Source organism: Rhea americana, unplaced genomic scaffold (genome assembly GCF_003343005.1).
Source record: "Rhea americana isolate MKP2758 unplaced genomic scaffold, rheAme1 scaffold_46, whole genome shotgun sequence".
NCBI classification, from domain to species: domain Eukaryota; kingdom Metazoa; phylum Chordata; class Aves; order Rheiformes; family Rheidae; genus Rhea; species Rhea americana.
In genome coordinates, this window is record NW_028186601.1 from 2125759 (window position 1) to 2145075 (window position 19317).

At 37.7% G+C, this 19317-nt stretch overlaps 1 protein-coding gene across 2 annotated transcripts in view; it reads left to right on the top strand.

The window, feature by feature from the left end:
- Positions 1-19317, top strand: part of CCDC178 (coiled-coil domain containing 178) — a 189118-nt gene that overhangs the window by 155354 nt on the left and 14447 nt on the right. For both annotated transcript variants that reach the window (XM_085316233.1, XM_085316232.1), the window contains exon 18: positions 11377-11511. In XM_085316233.1, the coding sequence (XP_085172359.1) occupies positions 11377-11511 (135 nt within the window). The remainder of the gene's footprint in view (positions 1-11376; positions 11512-19317) is intronic.

Below are 19317 nucleotides of genomic sequence, written 5' to 3' on the forward strand. Positions count from 1 at the left end.
GGCACAATGTAAATGTCAAAGAGTGCTTATGTTTAGTAGGCAAGAAAGGCCATTCTGTTGCCGTATGTAGACCTCCAGGCCAAGTAAGAAGGAACAGCTGTCTGGCCTAAGGACRCAGATCAGAACTAGAGTTAAAGTCAGGAAGGGGGTGAATAGGACAAAGAATTCYCATAAGATTTCTGAAATCTGGTATCTCTGGTGCTAGATGAGAAGAAAAGRGTGTCTGGTTACACTAAGTATGTCAAATTCGAGTTAGCTGATGTCTTAAAGACTTCAGTTTATCGGTCTCAGGATATACTTTTTCCCCTTCACACTGTGGCTCCTAGCCTGGACTACTGTAATAGCCTCCAACCACATATATTTTTCCCTGCATCCTCCTCCTTGTTGAAATTGGACTCCCTCCAGCCTTCATGTCCCCTTCTTGCTCCCATCCTGACACATTCTCTTCCTCAACAATTTGTATTTATGGAGAGCATGGACCTATGTGCAGGTGGCCATTTCCAAGACACTTTCAACAGAAAACTCAGAATACTGTTTGGCTATGTGGGGCTGTATCTARCATGTGAAATAAGAGAAGGTTAGGGACCTAGCTTGACCTACTCCCACAGTCCTCAATTCCGCTTATTTGTGGTCCTCTGCCCTGTTTTGTCTTGTGCTAACTAGCAAAAGAATGCCTCTCTCTTCCAAGAGAATGCCTAGCATGATTCAAAGGGATCATGCGCCTGGGACTGCTCCCAGTAGGGAATATGGATGAGACAGCACCAGCTTCAGTTCCCTCAGTGCAATTCAGTACTCCACTACTATGCCAAGAGGCTTTGCCATACCCAAGGTTATGCAGCCCCTTAACTCAGTTTCATCTACACCGGCTGAAACACAACCTTCACATTGTTTGTCATTCCGCAGTTAACGCTCTCCCCATTCCCAATACTATTTGTGTCTTAGGGCAATGAGGCTATCACATGGGACTAAGAAGTGCTGTGCAGTGTGGACAAAGCTAGCCTGTGCCACTTAGCCTTAGTAGCAGAGAATGGTTCCTAGCTCTGTTTATTTAACGATATGAAAGTAGCCCCAAGGGTTGAGAAACAATGTGTGTCTCTAAGATGCAGTCAGCCATCAGCATATAGGTAACATCTGGCAAGAAGTTATGCAAATCTTAATTGGCCAGCTGTTCTTCTGATTGATTAATTGCCTTCTAGGAAGCACACTTACCTTTCAGTACTCGAGTTGGCTAGGCAGAATACTGCTTACACTGGTTGGGGGATAKATTTGTGCAAACCTGTGTAGGAAATTCCTCTGCAAATTCTGGATTTGTTCAACTTAATGCCATGTCATTCCTGGAATGGTTAATTGAAACCTTACAGAATTAAAAATCTGGGTGGAGTGGCTTACACAACAAATGTCCAGGAGGGGCCACAAAGACAGTTAAAGTATTGCAGCATCTCTCATATGAAGAAAGTCTGAGAGAGCTGGGGAAGTGCCTGGAGTAAGCGACTGCTCAGGAGATCTTATGTGTAGAAATAGCTGATGGGAGGGTGYAAAAAGGACAGAGCCAGCCTCTCTTCAGTGGTGCCCAGTGAAWGGATAAGAGGCAAAGGGCACAAACTGAAATGCAGGAAATGCCATCTGAACATAAGAAAAAACTTTACTGTGAGGGCAACAGAGCTCTGGAAGATGTTGCCCAAGGAGGTTATGGAGTCTCCGTCCCTGGAGATATTCCAGAGCTATCTGAACATGGTCCAGAGCAATGTGCTCTAGGTGACCCTGCCTGATCAGGGAGGTTAGACTAGATGATCTCCAGAGGTCCCTTCCAGCCTCAACCRTTCTATGATTCTGTGAAAGTCAAGCTTCTATCACAGCAAAATGGATTCTGAGGGCAATTCATCCAAGTAGCCAGGATCCCATGCAGTTGCTGAGGTACTCACTGGATGACCGAGGCTATTGAAGTGCATAGTCACACTGCCCAGAAGGGAGATAGACACGAAGCCTGTGCCTAGGAATAAGAAATTAACTAAAAGAGCCCATTAATACTTAGCCAGATGCCAAAGACCTAGAAACGCGTAGGAAATGGCTGTTATATCTAGTCACAACAGACTGTTTTTTGGCCAGAGAGCAAGATGGAGTTGATCTGTAATCCTTGATTTCTSTGTCATAAAGTTATAGGGGATAAGTGACAAATAAATGTGTCATCTAAAAAGAATAGAATATACTATTTTGAATTTCATTTTACTGTTTTGCAGTGATGAGGAGATATTTTTATACAAATCAGAAGCAACAACATAATACGAGTGTTGATCATCATAATGTTTSATGTTCAAGCGGTAATCTTAGTATGTTCTAACCTGTAGCAGTGTAAACATGAATTCACCATTCACAAAGATGAAGCTGATCTCAGACCTCACTATTACCTTGTTTTGGAAAGTGGTGACACATATTTGTATTATCAGTTAGTTTACTGGTTGAATTTTTAGGATCACAAACTCATGAAAAAAATTCTCAACAGCATTGAATGCAAAAAGGGTAATAGTTTGCTTTTTGAATAACATGCTAACAATTATACTCCTGAAATCCTTTAGGAGGGGACAGAGGATGAGATATGGTATTTTATTGTGCAATTTCTTTTCTTCAGTGTAAACAGTATAATCTATAAAAAGAATAATTAGAGATTATGGCTGCATGTATCGGAGAAATTAATGGCAGGATCAGGAATTTCTTTGAAGCAATCTTGTTTACTTTCAGGGTTTTGACACTTCAGCTTTTGATGTCTGACATGTTCCTCTAATGGCCTTGTGTAAATACCAAATAATAGCTGGGAAGACTTGTGGGCTTCTGCAGATGAAAGCTTGGGAGGCAAAAGATTAGTTGCCCATAAAAACCTTTGGTTTGGGGTAAGTGGAATTATCTGCACCTTTTCAAGATGTTTCCATTATTGCTTCAGGCTCCTGGAGATGAAATAGCAGTATTTGATAATCAGTGTTACTAAATGATATAGAGGGAGCCATCTGGATGAGTACAGCTACACATCCCTTGTACAGCTGTAGAAATTGGCAAGTATAAAAATCTTTAAGGAAAGAGTAGTGCCACATGTATGATATAACTATTCAGTAAATCAAACTCTTGGCTACATTTTGGGGAACTTCATATAGAAATAACACTTTACATTTTCAAATTAATAATAAAAATGCCTACAATATGTAGCCAAAATAATCACAAAATACCTTGATCTAAATCTATTGTCTCTTTTTCTTATTTTTCCTGATAGCAGTTAAAAATCATAATACCAGTCTTTAATTATTCTCCTCTTGAGATGCTTTTAGTCTGCATTAATCAGTATTTTTAGTAAAAGATTGTACTCTGATTTTTTTCAGTCTTTTCTTATTTTGTTTTTCAGTGGATCTTGAAATACARTTTTTGTGTTTTTCTGATTTAACTTTGCTAATCTGCTTACTAAAGCATTCACAACTGGAATAAGGTCAAAAAACAACTGCATCTTTCCATGTATACTTGTGCATCAGCTGAGGTTTGTTTTTTCATGAGGCTTTTACTCATTTTTAAAGTATATCCAGTCTGTTGACAAAAGAGCTTTATTTAAATGAGCTATGTAATCTTTACCAGCAGTCTGTGGAACAGATTTGACAATAAAGAAATATCTCATTACCTCGGAGCTTTGTATATCGTACAGGTATAACTTGGTAGTGGAATAGTATAAAAAGATAAATATTAACTGGATTTTGCTAATAAATCTGCCATTCTTACAGTGCCAAAATCTGTAGAGTTGTTGTAATTGTCATTGTTTGAGTTGTAACAATGAATGGACCTGATAAGGCTTATATCATTTACATAGAATTTAGCATTCACAATGCACTGTTGAATTAATATGACACAGGCATTGGGTCCTCTCAGATAAGATTAGCATCATTCAAAAATAGAGAAAGTGAAGACTTAGAAGTGACATATTATTATTTTTCTGTTTTTGAAATGTAATGGCAATTTGCTTAGGTCTGAAAATCATAGTGGGTAACTACTGGAGGTTAGTAGTTAACACTTCCTGCGTTAAGTTTCATTCTTATATACTACATTTTTTAATGAACTGATGTATCCTGTTAAGAGAGACTACTGCAGAATTATGAAATAGTATTATGGTGAATCTAGAAAGTCAGGCATCTGTATCAATTATATGAAAGTCAGTCAGGAGTAGTATCAAATGGGTAGATTCACTGAATATAAGCCCATGTCATGCTTTAATAAAAGAAGGCAGTGAAATAATCTTAGCACTTGTAGTGTCAAAACCATAGGAAAACTATGCTTTAGCTGCCTAACATAGCAGTTAGCCTTTTGCAGATCTAGCCCCAGGATAGAAATGTCAGAAATATACCCTACCTCATGGCACACTATTATTTCTGGTCTCCCCACTTTCTTCAGTTGAAGGTGTCATTGCTCCTCTGCTCTGGGAATTCTCCACCCCCTCCCCCGCCAGTGAAAAGGAGCACAAAATCCACAATTATCTCCAAAAATTTGGGTTTGAATGATTTGGGTAACATACCAGGAGTACAGTGTTGCAGAGATGTGGATATGTCAGTTCTTCAGAGTTATTTATATTCAAGGTCCTTAATCGTTACATTATACTGTGTCTTCTGGTCGTTCTCTGCCTGCTTCACAATGTGAGCCTGATTTGTGTCAGAATGTCATTGCAGCTGTATATAAGCTTTCCAGGGGTTTCTGAGAATTGATGATGTGCTGCATTTAGTATTTTATTTTATGATGTTCCTTACTGTGGATATCTGGTTCATTCATGTTCACTTGAGCTGAATCCAGCCTATTGTTCACTAAGATTTGTGTCCAGCTTCATCTTACCTCCTGTGTAATATTACACTGTAGAAGAGTTCCCTTGCAAGAGGAAGGGCAAGGATTTTTATTTTATTTTATTTTATTTTATTTTATTTTATTTTATTTTATTTTATTTTATTTATTTAGGTATTTATTTTCTCTGAGTAACTCAGTTTTGTTAAAATGGTGGGATCTAGTACTCAATTTCTCTGTGATACGGTCATTAAGCCTGCCTTGACATTTTTTAGCTTCTGGATTGCTGCATATATTACTGACATCTCAGTTTGTTATTGTTAATGTTAAATAGTTTAGGTTCATAATATTTCATAAAAATATGATATTGATGGTGGGCTGAGTCTAGTGAGACTTCTTTGAAATGCTCTGCCCATCTGTTTCTCTCATCTGCCTCAGCTGATGAGATGATATTTTTCCACTCTTGCTGCTACTTAGTCCGTTTCTTCTTCATTTTAATATCCACAAATGGTTTTAGTCACTTGGTAAGTACCTATGACTACCTACTGTAGCTACAGCTTCAGCTGCAACTTCAGCTTCAGCAGCTAGTTCTTTAAAATGTCTTGATTTATGTTTCCTTAGGTTGCTTTCAGTCAACATTTCTTCAGAGTCTCTTTCTCTAAGTTTCTTTCATCAGAGAGATTTCCATTCCTTGAGCTAGGTGGCTAAGTTTCCTTCCCTCTTTTCAGTTGATTTCGTTTGTACTGAGGAAAACTTGCAGTCTGGTTCTTCCTGGAAAAATATTATTGCACTGGAAATTAATATCCCATTTTGATGATTTATGTTTGGATCTCCTTGTTATCTCCCTCGGATGTTATTGTGTCCTATCATAGCTACAGAAAACCTAGATTAAATTTTGTGTTGCTAGAATTACATTAGTTTTCATTAACACTTGGTTTTCTCAATTGCAAGTTGACATTCTTAACACAGACTTCGAAATGTGATACCTTCCAGTTTTCGCAATGGCTTTTTTCTCCATTTTTTCTGAGCACCAATGAATGGATCTTTAAAATACAGATGGACACACTGTTGTCAGTGACAAATCTCATCCTGGACAAAAATAGCAGCAATTACAGATAAAATCAAGTTTCAGGGCTGTAATCTCCATCTAATTTGTGACAAATTGCTTTGTGAAGGTGGCTTATGTACAGAATATATGGAGCTATACAGACACAAGCATTCTTACTGGCTTGGCAGGGGTGATGAACAATCTGGTCAGCTCTAGGAGGAGTGAGAGGCTTGCAGTGGACAGTTTTCAAAAACTTTGGTTGTTAAAAATGGAAAAATTTGCCCATGAATATATGCAGTCAGTAGTTTTCTGAAGACATAATTTCACAGATGATTTTTAGGAAGTAGCTATATCACTTAAAAATGCCACACCCTTCGAAATTTCATGTTCCCTTTGGACATTGTATCTAGCAAAAGGAACATCAGTACATTTTTTTAATAGAAGCAGAAAAACGTATTTTCCCTAGAATATCTCATGGGAAAAACAAACTGCTTGGGCTATCCAAACAAATTCAGCCTGAGGCAAACACCTGCCATGAACATTTTTAGATCAAATGGTTAAAATCTGGCAAAATTAAAAATCTTAATTTGAGAAAAGCAGCATACTACTTCTACTTGTAATAATATTTACTACATATTATGTGATTCAAAACCTTATAGTTTTACTGGTTCAGACACCTTTATATTTGGCTTATGCATGATTACAATTTTTGAAAATAAAACCCAATTTTTTCATAGAGGGTCTGATTCTCTCTTTACCTTCTCAGGCGTAAATCAGGAATAGTTATATTCAAATCATGGGGGTCTTACTAATTAAAAGCAGCTGAGAGGAGAATTAGGTTTGTAATCATAATCCAATATAATGCTAGTATATAGTCACTGGCCAGAACTGATAATTGAAGCGGTCCAAGTAGTATGTCATTGACCATTGAAAAAACATCATGATCATGTTCTCTGTGCTGTTCACTTGGTAATCTTAATGGTGCCGCATGCCATTTAATGTTTAATCAAGTAAACAACCCAGTTTTGTGTCCATTGTCAAATATGTCTATAATCTGGTTTCATCTAGTCCTACACAGCTAGACTGCCTAAAGATAAACAGGTGAAAAATTTGGGTTACTGTGATCTGCCTGGCAACAAAATCAAAAACTATTCTGGTCTAAATAAAACACATTTTCTTTTGTCTGTGAGATTTCATTTCTTTCTTTCTCTCTCTTTCTCTCTTTCTTTCTTTCATTCATTTGTTCATTTCATTAATGTGCCACCGAATAATGTCACTTCATTTAAAAGAACTTCCTCAAATGTGGAGGCCAAGTTCTGTGCTGCTGATATTACAACACCACAAGATGAAGGTGTTCTTGTAGTATATGCAGATCCCATATTGTTACAGCAGATACCAATAGCAGCCTGTATGTGATGATGCGAGGCTTATTTATATGTTAATAACCAGAGTACAAATCTTCTAGGACTGTAAGTAGTTGCAGTAGTCAACACCAAGTAAAGCCTGTACTCCCAGGGTCTTTCCTTCTTTTACCTATGGCAGCTAGATTGTAAACATCAGTGGGGTACATACTACAATTTACCTTTTGGTTACTGTGTAGAGAATCCAAATATTGTGATAATAAATTAACGAGGACTTAGAAGAAATATCAGTGGAATAATGAGCTAGGCTTGAATAGACCTTCAGTTTCAAATAGTATCATGTGCTTTTGGTCCCAGTTTCATCCCTCAAATGAGAAATTACAGATGAAAATAAGAGCCTAATTTCAGTCTCACAGTGCTGCAGATCAGGGATGAATTTAATGAAATATCTTGATTTATTATAGCAAACTGATAAAGGTGAGTACAGGAGAAGGTGCCTTGTTTGGTATACCCTGAATCAAAATTCAAGCTTTCCCCCTAGTGAGATAATAACAACTAGTTGACACCTTCTTTTCCCAAAGTTACACTGGTATTATTAATGATATTAGTACCATACATAAACAACAAATTAAACAAATATAGAGCCATATGCTTCCCTCTGCTGTGAGGCACAGAGGGGAACCACAACACAAATAAAGGAGAATGCCAGTAAAGCCCCAAAATAGCAGAATGGTAAGGGCAGTTCCTTGACAGTGTCATCCGTTCTCCCCAGCAGCTCACAAAGGTACATCTCAAGCAGAGCCACCATCTCCTCGATCGTGGGATGAAGACTGGAAGAAATCACTTACTGCAAAAATTGTCCCCTCCCGGCAATCTAGAAAGCTTTCTGAAAGTTACTGCTCCTCCTYGCAGGATTAGCTCTGTTTTGCTGCTGGTACAAACCCTTACAGCTCCTTTAACCAAAGGTTATTTTATGAGGACAAACAGTAGATCTGTATCAGCTAAAGCCATGGCATTTGTGAGAATCAAAGAAAAAAAGGATCATGGTGCTTCCTTTCCTTTTGAATCCCCCAAATTTAGAGTTTGCTTATCTTTTTGTCTGCTTTTTCCTTCAGTCCTGCTCTTACAAGGAAGTACAGTCAGAAACAAAGTGAGCYTCACACAAATGCCTAGCTGTTATTTGTATTCGTACACCCTGACCACAGGAGATAATGTTACCTCTGTGTCAGCATTTGGCTCAATGTGTTTAGAGTACTTAGGAAACAAAATATTTCTCAGTTCAAAGGGATACGTGTATAACTACATATATTCTAACKTTTCTCAAAGAGTGCAAAAAAACCAATAAAGAATGAAAAAGTTAGCAATAATGTCATGTATGCAACTCATGCATGCCACTACTTTTAAAGTTTCTATATATGATAAAAAACTAAAAGATAAGGAAAAGCTAAAACCTGTATGCCTGTTATATGATCCAGAAAAGGATCTACGGGAAATGTATTCATGCCTTTAGAGACAGAGAGTCAGGAGCAAAACCAATGAAATTTACAGGCTGCTTTTGGGCTAGAAGTACTCTTTTCTTAGGTTATTCAGGAAATTTCTGTTATAAATGGTTCCCTCAGCTATAGGCCTGAAGTAGACTGAGAAAATTGTAYATTGCCCATCTTAGGTTAGTGAGTCCATTAGTTTATTCTAAGCTTTCAAATAACATTATTTGATCAAATTGTGATCCCACAGAGGCATTTATTTCTGGTTTCATCTGTCATTAATATTGTAACATTAATAAATATTGGGGTTAGGCTCCATTATGCTAGGCACAATAAAATGTATTAGAAATATGAGATACATTAGAGTAGGAACACTTACAGTAGTAACAACAGTTAGCATGGACTGGTAATTTGCAAGTGTTTATTCAGTTCTTTGAAACAAGAAACATTAGCAAAGATGCACACTAGCCGGTATAAAATGTCAGTTTCTGGTGTTTGTCTTTATTATATCAATTTTTAAATAGTTGAACCTCAAAACTTTTGAATGTCTTTGATTGTCTCAAGGCAAAAATCTCAATATCTAAATGTATCTTTAATCTTGTTTTTTCCTAATCCCTTTCACTATTTTCCGACAAAACCTTTTATGCGGCTTCACTAACCTCCATTTTTCTCCTCATGGCAATGTATCCTACAATTATTTTACCTTTCGACAAAAATCAGAATTTTCGTAATCCGAAGACAGTTTTCTACTTAATTTGTTTTTCTATTGAGCTGAAGCAGATTGTTTTATTAAAATGTCATATGCTGYTATGTTGCGCCTCTCTCACCTGCATTCTCTTTCAGACTTCAGAACAGTATAAATAACTGAGATTTGGAAACAGTTGAATTAACATCAAACCCACAAAAATTTGGAGATGTATTTCAGAAAAAAAAATGATTTCTTAAAATTGGACAAAAGCAGCAGTGGTACTTAGAAAAGCTTTTTCAAGCTGGAAAACATTCATATTTCGTTTTCAGGTTTTGGCTGTGATTGAAACTGATGTTTTTATATTTTCCCAGTGAGTTCACCTAACTTCCCCCATGTTATTTTTAATATGCATGGACATGACTCAAAATTATGTACAAAGATCAGCTTTAATATTTTACAGCCTCATTTACAAAGATGCAGAGTACTCACAGCTTCCATAGAATCTAATGGGATTTAGGAAAACTCAGTGTCTCTGAAAATCAAGCCATTAATTTTGAAAATATGCATTAATTACTCTCTAGGCTGTAATAGCTCACTTGATATTGCTATAATCTACATTCTTTTGAAAAAGTGTATTTTTCACCTGCTACACTGCGCTTGCTCCTAAAGAGCAATCATATCTTATCATATAAAAGCTCCCTTATAACTGATCCAATTATTGACCTGTGGCATTGACCTCAATGAAGTGTAATATTTCCAAAGGAATGGTACAATCTATTGCGTTAATCTGGTTGACAGGCAGACTCTTGAAGGCCTCATGCTAACAATAAGTGTGAAATTTATTGAAATAATTAACTTGCTGAAACACAAACCCATGTATTTTCACTAAGCAATCATTTAGGTAGTTTCAATGTCCATTTTGTAAATTACAGCTGGTCTAGAGTAGGAAACAGCGTTTGCAGAATTTACCAAAACACGCAGTCATTTTCAGCATCTCATGCAGGTGGTTTTTCAGATCTTATTGAAACATTCTTCTTCTTCTAGCCTGAGACCTGCCGCACCATGTTTATGAGTTGTAAATGCTTGTGGATTAACCAAAAACTGATACAAGTCTTAACTGTAGACTGTAACAGTAATTCTGTGCTGCTAAAAAAATAAAACCTTATCACGTCAGTAGTGTTTCTCGCTGGCGTAATTTCAATTAGAATTCTTTGTAATGAATACAGTTCCTATGATAAGTGTTATCGTTTATATACATGTGTATAAAATCCCCCTTTTTTTTTAAGCAGTGTCACTCGCAACTGCTGCATTTGGTGTAATTTAGTGCTCTCAGATGCTTTTGTGCCACATGGTTACAGCTAGGTAGATTAATAGGAAATTCTATCTGGAAATTTCTTTCCTGTTATTGTTCTCCCTGAGCAGTTGATGGCTAAGTTAATTCTCTTTAGTTTTGTCATGCTCTAAAGCACACGTTGCCAAGCTATGATAAGCCTTACAGAGGAAAAAAAAAGCCCTCGTGTCCATCAAAGTCTTAAACTTGCATTTTAAACTTTGGCCTGACCTGATGTGCCATTCAAAAAGCTTCCGCAGATTATTTTTTTAAGAAAGGTTCAATATGTCCCGAGGCTATCGGTTTTGAGTTAAACTGGGTGAAGTAGAAATATTTTGCTCATCAGCTTTGCAGTCACAGAGTTTGCCTCAGCTAGAACAAAACTGCTGAGGCATTTAGAGAAAATTAACCCCCCATCCTGGCAGCCAGATGTGACTGGTTTCTGACGAATGCACATGAGTGGGCTGAAAAATCAAGAGACTGTGAAATTCCTGTCAGGTCCGCACAGCGCAGAATGGGCTATTGACTGCTTTCTGCATTTCCCTCCATCATTCTTCTTGAACGCTGCCATTAATTTCCTCGGCTGCTCTGACTTCTTTTTTTTTCTTTCTCTCTTTCTCTCTTTCTCCCCCCCTTTCCCCCCCGTTCGTGTGCCCGGCTGCCCTCAGCTGCGGGCGCTGCGGAGCAGGACGCGCGGGGCGCTGGCGGCGCGCTGGCGGCAGCGGGGCCTCCGCGGCCGCGCCGCGCTGGCCGGCGTCCAGGCAGCCTCTCAGGAGAACGCTCACAAAATATTAGCTGTGCAGGTAGGTGATTGCCGGGAAGTGGGAAAGATCATTCTGATCTAGATTGAAAAGCAAATGATGGGTAGTGTGATGAAGCATTAAAACCATATCCCATCAGAGTTTTATAAATTTTTAACCTCTTTAATAAACTGGAATTGCATGAAGGATGAATTCAGTAAGTTAGCACATATACCACGCATAGTTTAAAAAAAAAAAAAAAAGGAGGGGGAGGAAGATTAGATTTATTTCTCACAAACCTTAGAAAAGATTATTACAAATACATTGGATATAAGCTTTTGAGACATAAAGAGGCATTGCTATTGCTGTTCAGTTGTTTCAGAAAATGTTACTGTGTCCTGTTTTGTGCAAATATTACTTCCATGGTAAACAATATTGTCATTTTCACTGGGTTCGTATTTAATTTCTTTAGCATGARACTATTGTTTAGAAGGGTTGTACCTTCATAACTCAGCTATATGCTAACTTTCCCTTATTTGTAAAAAAACCCCCAACACTGGGGGGTTATGAGATTTAGCAATGGTTTCCAGTGGTGTATTGTATTACATTTTATGAGATGTTCTGTAGGTAAGTGTTTATATTTGCGGGGGAAAATAACTGCTACATAATACTGTTTGAATGTTCTTGTTCTTTTTGTCTTGCGTAATGGCATGTTATTAATATTTCTGTAGAGCCACTCCTTTCAATTCCTTCCCATAGTTAATGGCCATAACCAGATGGCGTTTGTGAAGGGTTTTTAAAAAACTTAAGTGAAAAATTTCTTCAGATTTATTCCTTGCAAAGAAAAGTTAGGTAGCTAGTCCAGCTTTAGTGCAGCATATTCACGCACACGTTGATCTGTAATTTTTAACAGTCAGGCCTCGTAATATAATAGTGGAGACAATTTTAGTAAATTTTAATAATGGATAATTTACAGTTAATACTTGATGCATAAAAGTACAAACTAACTTGAATATAACTTTTCCATTAAACTGCATCAGCATGATGCTCTGTTTTCAGAATCTCATTAAGAGAAAGGATTTGCTCCAGCTTTCCACATATGTTCTACCACTAGCAAAGATTTAGAAAATCCCAGCAAAATCATAATAAAAGCAAAAAAATCAAAATAAAAAATATAGTCAGATTTTACCCTCTATTAATAATTTGAACTACTTAATTTTATGGAATCTTTTTCAATGTTATATTTGTTAAATATTAGGCTAAGCTGTATGCTAATGAGGACAGGTAAACAGAGAAATACATTTTTTTCATTTAAATTTCACATTCAGAATTTGAAAAACTGGAAAAGTTCCTTTTAGATTTTTACAATGGGACAGTTGCGATGAATTCTGCTCTCTTCTTTGTTCAACTTCTCTAACAGTAAGTGAAGAAAAGAAGTGATCGATATGCAGCCTAAATCTCATGAATAATAATAACAGTGACCTAGAAGCCACAGGTGGCTGTTGGTTTCCTCACACATGAATCTTTAAGTTAGTCTAGTATTACTTACATTTTAATGGCCGTACAATGAACCTAACCTAGGACAGTACTCTTATTTCAGTAAGTAGTCCATATTGTAATGAATGAGCTTTTTGGAAATCCTTCATCTTCACAAAAAATTCCATGTATATTATTCACAGAATAGTCTTATTTTTACAGAATATTCTTATGAAAGAGAACATTCTTATTCTTGTTCTCATCTCACAGAATATTATTAACTGAGAATAAGCTGTATCAGTAAGTCTTGTCATCCTGAATAATTGGAGTAACTAGACATGGACATGAGTCAAGCTTTGAGGTATAAGGCCCTGGAACATCTGAGGGTGTGCAAATCTGAACAGCTCAGACTTTCTTGAGACAACATTTTACTCAAAGTCTGGAAAACACTCTTAATCCATGCTTTCATTTTCCATGTTATACTTTTCTGAGAAGAGTTCTGTTACTCTAACATTCTTGCTATGTTTTTATGAAGTTTGAGTGAAAATTGCTTACTATTCAAATAGTAAGCAAGGAAAATGTAAAATGGAATCTATTTCAGCTAAGAGGAATTACAGAGGCATATAAGAACGTATTTCCTTTTAACAAGGTGATATTTTTATGTTGTAGAGATCTTAGCAATTGTTTATTTCTATATAGACAAGTGTTTTCATTTTGTCTCTGTGATTGTTAGATCAATCTACCTTTCTGTCAGTTCTTATACTGATGACATTCAGCATACTGGTAAGCACCTCCAAAATAAAATATGACAGCTATTTCAYTGAATCACAGAATGGTTGGAGATTGAAGTGACCTCTGGAGATCATCTAGTCAAATACCTCTGCTCAAGCAGGGTCACCTAGAGCATGTTGCCCAGGGTGCTATCTAGAAGGCTTTCAAATGTCCATGGATGGAGACTCCACAGACTATCTGAGCAGCCTGTTCCAGTGTTCAACTACCCTCAAAGTGAAGAGGTTTTTCCTTATGTCCTTATGTTATGGAACTTTCTGTGGTTCAGTTTGTGCCCATTGCCTCTTGTGCTATCGCTGGGCACCACCGAGAACAGTCTGGCTCCGTCTTCTTTACATCCTCCCTTACRATACTTATACACATTGATAATATCCCTCCTCAGACTTCTCTTTTCCAAACTGAAGAGTCCTAGCTCTCTCAGCCTTTCCTCATATGAGAGATGCTCCAGTCCCTTAAACATCTTCCTGTCCCTTTGCTGGACTTGATCTAGTAGCTCCATGTATCTCTTGTACTGGTGAGCTCAGAACTGGACACAGTACTCCAGATGTGGCCTCTCTAAGGCTGAGCAGAGCAGGAGGATTACTTCCCTAAACCTGCTGGCAATGCTCTTCCGAGGGCAATCCAGGATACTATTGGCTTTCTTGGCCACAAGGGCACATTGCTGGCACATGGTCAACTTGTTGTCCACCAAGACTCTTAGATCCTTCTCTGCAGAGCTGCTTTCCAGCAGGTCAGCCCCCAGCCTGTACTGGTGCATGGGGTTATTCCTCCCCAGGTGAAGGGCATTGCACTTGCTTCTGTTGAACTCCATGATGTTCCTCTCTGMCCAGTTCTCCAGCTTGTCCAGGTCCCTCTGAATGWCAGCACAACCATCTTGTGCCCCAGCCTCTCCTCCCGGTTTGATATCACCAGCAAATTTGCTGAGGGTATTGTCTGTCCCATCACCAGGTAATTAATGAAGATGTTGAACAATTCTGGACCCAGTATTGACCACTGGGGAACACCCCTAGTTACTGGTATCCAACTAGATTTCACTGATAACAACTGCCATCCRCTAGATGCCATTGATAACAACTCTCTGAGCTTGAACATTTTGCTAGTTTTCAATCCACATTACTGTCAGTTCATCTAGTTCATACTTCATCAGTTTGCCTATGAGGATGTTATGGGAGACATTGTCAAAARCCTTTTCTGAAGTCAAGGATAGTCAAGACTTCAGTGATGTTCAATGGCAAGATGAGAGGCAACAGRCACAAACTGAAACATAGGTTSCATCTGAACATCTGTTAATGTGGGGGTAGCAGAGCACTGGAACAGGTTGCCCAAGGAGGTTGTGAAGTCTCTATCCTTGGAGATATTCAAAAGCTGATTGGACAACCTGCTCTAGGTGACCCTGCCTGAGCAGGGAGGTTGGACTAGGTTATCTTCAGAGGTCTCTTCTGACCTCAGCTGTTCAGTGATTCTGTGATATACAACATCCACTAGTCCCCCGTCATCTCACCAGCCAATCGTTCCATTGTAGAAGGCTGTTGGGTTGTTTAAGCATTTCTCCTTTGTGAATCCATGCTGACTACTCCTAATCACTTTCTTTTCTTACATGTGTCTGGAAATGGTATCCAGGAATAGTTGCCCCATCATTTTCCCAGCAATAGAATTGAGGTTGACCAGCCTATAGTTCTGTGGATCCTCCTTCTTGCCCTTTTTGAAGATTAGAGTAAGATTTTCTTTCTTCCAGTCATCAGGCACTTCTCCCGACAGCCATAAGCTTTCTCTTTCTTTTTCTCTCAGCATGAAATATGCTTAGTTTGCTGTTGTTACTAATGCCAGTATGGCACTAAATGTTTTGAGAATGAGAGCCTGTTGCATTGAGCATGTGTGAGCATTCAGCAAAAATGTGATTTCTGCTCATAAGAACTTGCATTCCAGCAACTTCATTGACTACAGCAAACAAGAGAAGGTGAATCACAAAGGAAGAGTGAATTAAGAGAAGCAGTAGATACAGTACATTGGCTGCCTAACTGTTTTCTAACATTTTATAGAAGCCATGACCTGAATGAGATCCAAAGAGAGATTTAAAAGTAGCTAATGTAGAAGGGTTTTTTTTAACCTTTTTATAAGGTGCTTTTTAACTAGGAACACTCTCCAGTTATACATAGCAGCAGAGTTTTTGGTAAATAATGACATGAAAATCAAGAGCTACCTCAGACTGGAGAACAGATTTTGACCAGTGGTTCATCRTTACTAGCCTACACTGTTTATTAAGCACGAGTCTAAGCCTATTTTAGAGGTCTAGATTTGCCTTCCAATGGCACGGAAGTATGGTGCAGATAGGCCATAGTGCTTGTAAGAGCTTATGCTCAACCTATTCAGAGAGAAGGAAGAACTGTGGTTCTTCCAGAGAGAAGGTGACAGTAACCAAAGGAAGATGTAAAAAGGATGCTTGCAATAACACATATTGGAGGAATTACCTTTTAATAATCAAATTTAACAAACCAGAAAAAAAGAAGCAAGACTTTAGAAGGGATCCCACTTTATAGAAAATGCCTTAGTTAATGGTAAGTTGGAAAAAAAATGCTTACAGTTAAATGTGTCTGGGGTTTCCAAAAGAAGAGTAGGTCTTTACAAAGACAGCAAACTTTTTTGGTGTTTGGTCTCAAATTTATTATAGAAAGAATTTTATGTGGTATCAGCACAAATTTCTATCAGTGCCGAACTTGGCACCAGTGCCATTGGTCATCTATCCTTCCATTCAAGCAGGGATCTGAGCTTGCTCATAGTTCCTGGCTTACCTTCAGGTAACATTACTAAAGCATGYGCTTAGGCTAAGTTGACGAGAGTCTGAGCACATGCAATCTAGAGGAATTGGGAACACTAAATATGTTTCAATCCAAAACATGATGGCTACTTTGAACTTGACTGTCGCAAAGCTAACAGCTAGAAAAAGAGGTGGCAAGTGGATGGAAAATGAAGGAGTCATTTAGGTAGGCATGTTTCTTACCTCTCCCAAGCCTTCTCTTAGTCACTTAACTTCACTGTGCCCAGAGGTAGGAAGGATGAGAACGAGCACTTATACATCCTGCGGACACTTTCAACCATGGAGGTTTACTTAGTAAATCTTGCTTTGGTRATTGTGCTAAAATGAACAGAAATGCTTAGGCCTAGTGAAACACAGGCAGCCTATCCCCTGGAGCCCCTCCCTGCAGCTTGCCTCCACACCCCCYCTGGGATGTTGCTGCCTCCTGGAATCGGCATCCAGGCCATAAGTGTTCTGTCTTTCCAGACGCTGCATGCAGTCACTGTTTTAAATGACTTAGGACTAGATTTTCTGCTTTGCCTTGATTATGCTTAGYGTAGCAAAGGTAAGGAGTCACTTCTTTGCCTCCTTGGTTCTTTGTCCAGCTTTAGCACTGGCTGTACAAGTTTCTGGTCCAATTCACCCTAACCAGCTGCACTCTCACGGCACAGTTACCAACTGATAATAACTAGARCACAAAGTCTTCTGGATGCACCTCCATTTTGCTTTGTATTCTGAGAACTAAAAACAACTAGTACTCTTCGGAGTGATGCAGAAGATGATAAAGGTGACTATAGGCTTACTGAGCTCTTACCAATGATCATGTGATTGAATAGAGAAGAATATATATTAACAATATCCAAAGCATCAGCAAGGAAACAAAGAGGGCAGAATTATGGGAGTCAGTCTTTAGGTCAAGTACAAATACTAGCTTCTCCTTTTTTTTTTTTTTTTTTCCCTAAGGGTTATTAGTTTATTTGGTTCTTGGTAGCATTTATAGGTACTTTTTAAAACAAATGTTTAGTTCCTTTCATTTCAATCATCCAAACACTTAAATATATAGTCCCTAATTTTTAAATGACTCTTTTAGCCATTTTGTTTTTTTCAACATTTAATATTTTCCCTGGAAGTAGGAATGATCATCTGATTAGACAGTGGTAATATACTTAATGAATACACTTTGTGGGAAAGACAGTTTTAAAAATGAGCATTTCAGTTGTGCTATTTTAAAAAGAGTAAAAAATATTCAAAAGTAATAACAGAATAAATATTTGGGTGCACATTTGCCATCAAATCCAGTGATAAAGCAGAGATCAATGGCTGAAGTGACCTACACTTTCAATTTTGGCTCTTTGTTTATTTTATTTTTTGTGGAACAGAGTGCAGTAACTACTTACTGAGCAATCTTCTTGTGCTCCATTTTTTTTCCCCAACCTGTTTTAAGTTCTAAAAATTCATTATCTACTGKAGGAGTGCAACCAGTAGCATAATTTGACAGATGAGATTTGCCATGGAACATACACACTATTTTTCTTTCATTCTGGGAAGTTTACATGCATGCTTAATGGCRTTGAAAGGAGATTTTGTAGTCAAAGAAAGTTCTGTGTTCTCTGTCATAGATTATTCTGACTCTTCATGCAGAGTTACTTAATTATCTTAATAGTTGAAGGACATCCTATGTGATAGGAGAGGAGCAAAGACTACAGATGAAGGCAATGACAGCTTCTCTTCAAATAGAAGCTGCATGGAGATTTCTTCTGGTCAGGATCTAAAGACCTGTGACAGAGCAATGTGGGGAAAATTTCACCATAAKCCTGTGCTATCCATGTTCTGTAATTTGCTGAAGAATTTTGGTCTTCAAAAATCCTACAATTACTAAAATAACTTAATCCAGTAGAAAATAATAAAAATAATCCCTTTAATTGAAAAAATTAAGAAAAAAAAAAAGATATATTTTCTCCAAWTTGTACAAATAAGGTATTTGTTATGTCAATTACTTTTGTCTTCCCAATATTTTGGAATTTCAATAACTTGGCTTTTGAGTAAGTTCACTTTGCTATCTAACTGCAAAAATGCTGTACARTGGCACTTACAGCCCTGTTTGGAACTGCGACTGTAGTTCAGACCTAGTCTTCAATTTTGTCCATCCTTTTAAATGATTTATCTTGACTTGCTCTGCAAAAATTATTTTGGGGACCAAAGTGCTTACAAAAGGGTAGTATCATTTCTATCCTCTTTGTAACTTTAAGCAATTTAACAAATGTTTTCTGATGGTGGCACCACAAAGCTACCTTTTTTAAAAAATAAAAAGTTATTGRCCCGATTTTTAATAGATTTGCATCTTCAGTAGCCATTCATGTCAGGCAAAGTGATTAAATTAAATATCAGGGTTCAGAGTTTGGAAACTTTCTGGTTGGTGATAGCTTTATCCATTTTCCATAGGTGGAAATGGCTACATAAGRCACTAGGGAAAGATGARTCAACCTAAAAACTCTGTGCCTTTSACTTCAGAAYGCTTTAATTATTTAYATGTTTTTCACRGTTTTACTCATCTTGTTTGATTATCYYGAAATCTTTAAAAACTTCTGAGCTAAGCTATAAGCTGTTGTAGCTCAGGATAGCTGCACTGAACTGAGTGATGGCAGTTTACACTAGAAGAGAGTTTAAAACATTTTGGATAGTTTTTATTTGGACACTTTTGCAGAGGTCGCCAAAGAAAGGAATATTCTTTTCTATTGAGGGAGTCTCTGTGGCTCCTACATCTGGCTTTAGGGAAATGTTTCACCAAATATGCAAAAACCTTTTGGTTT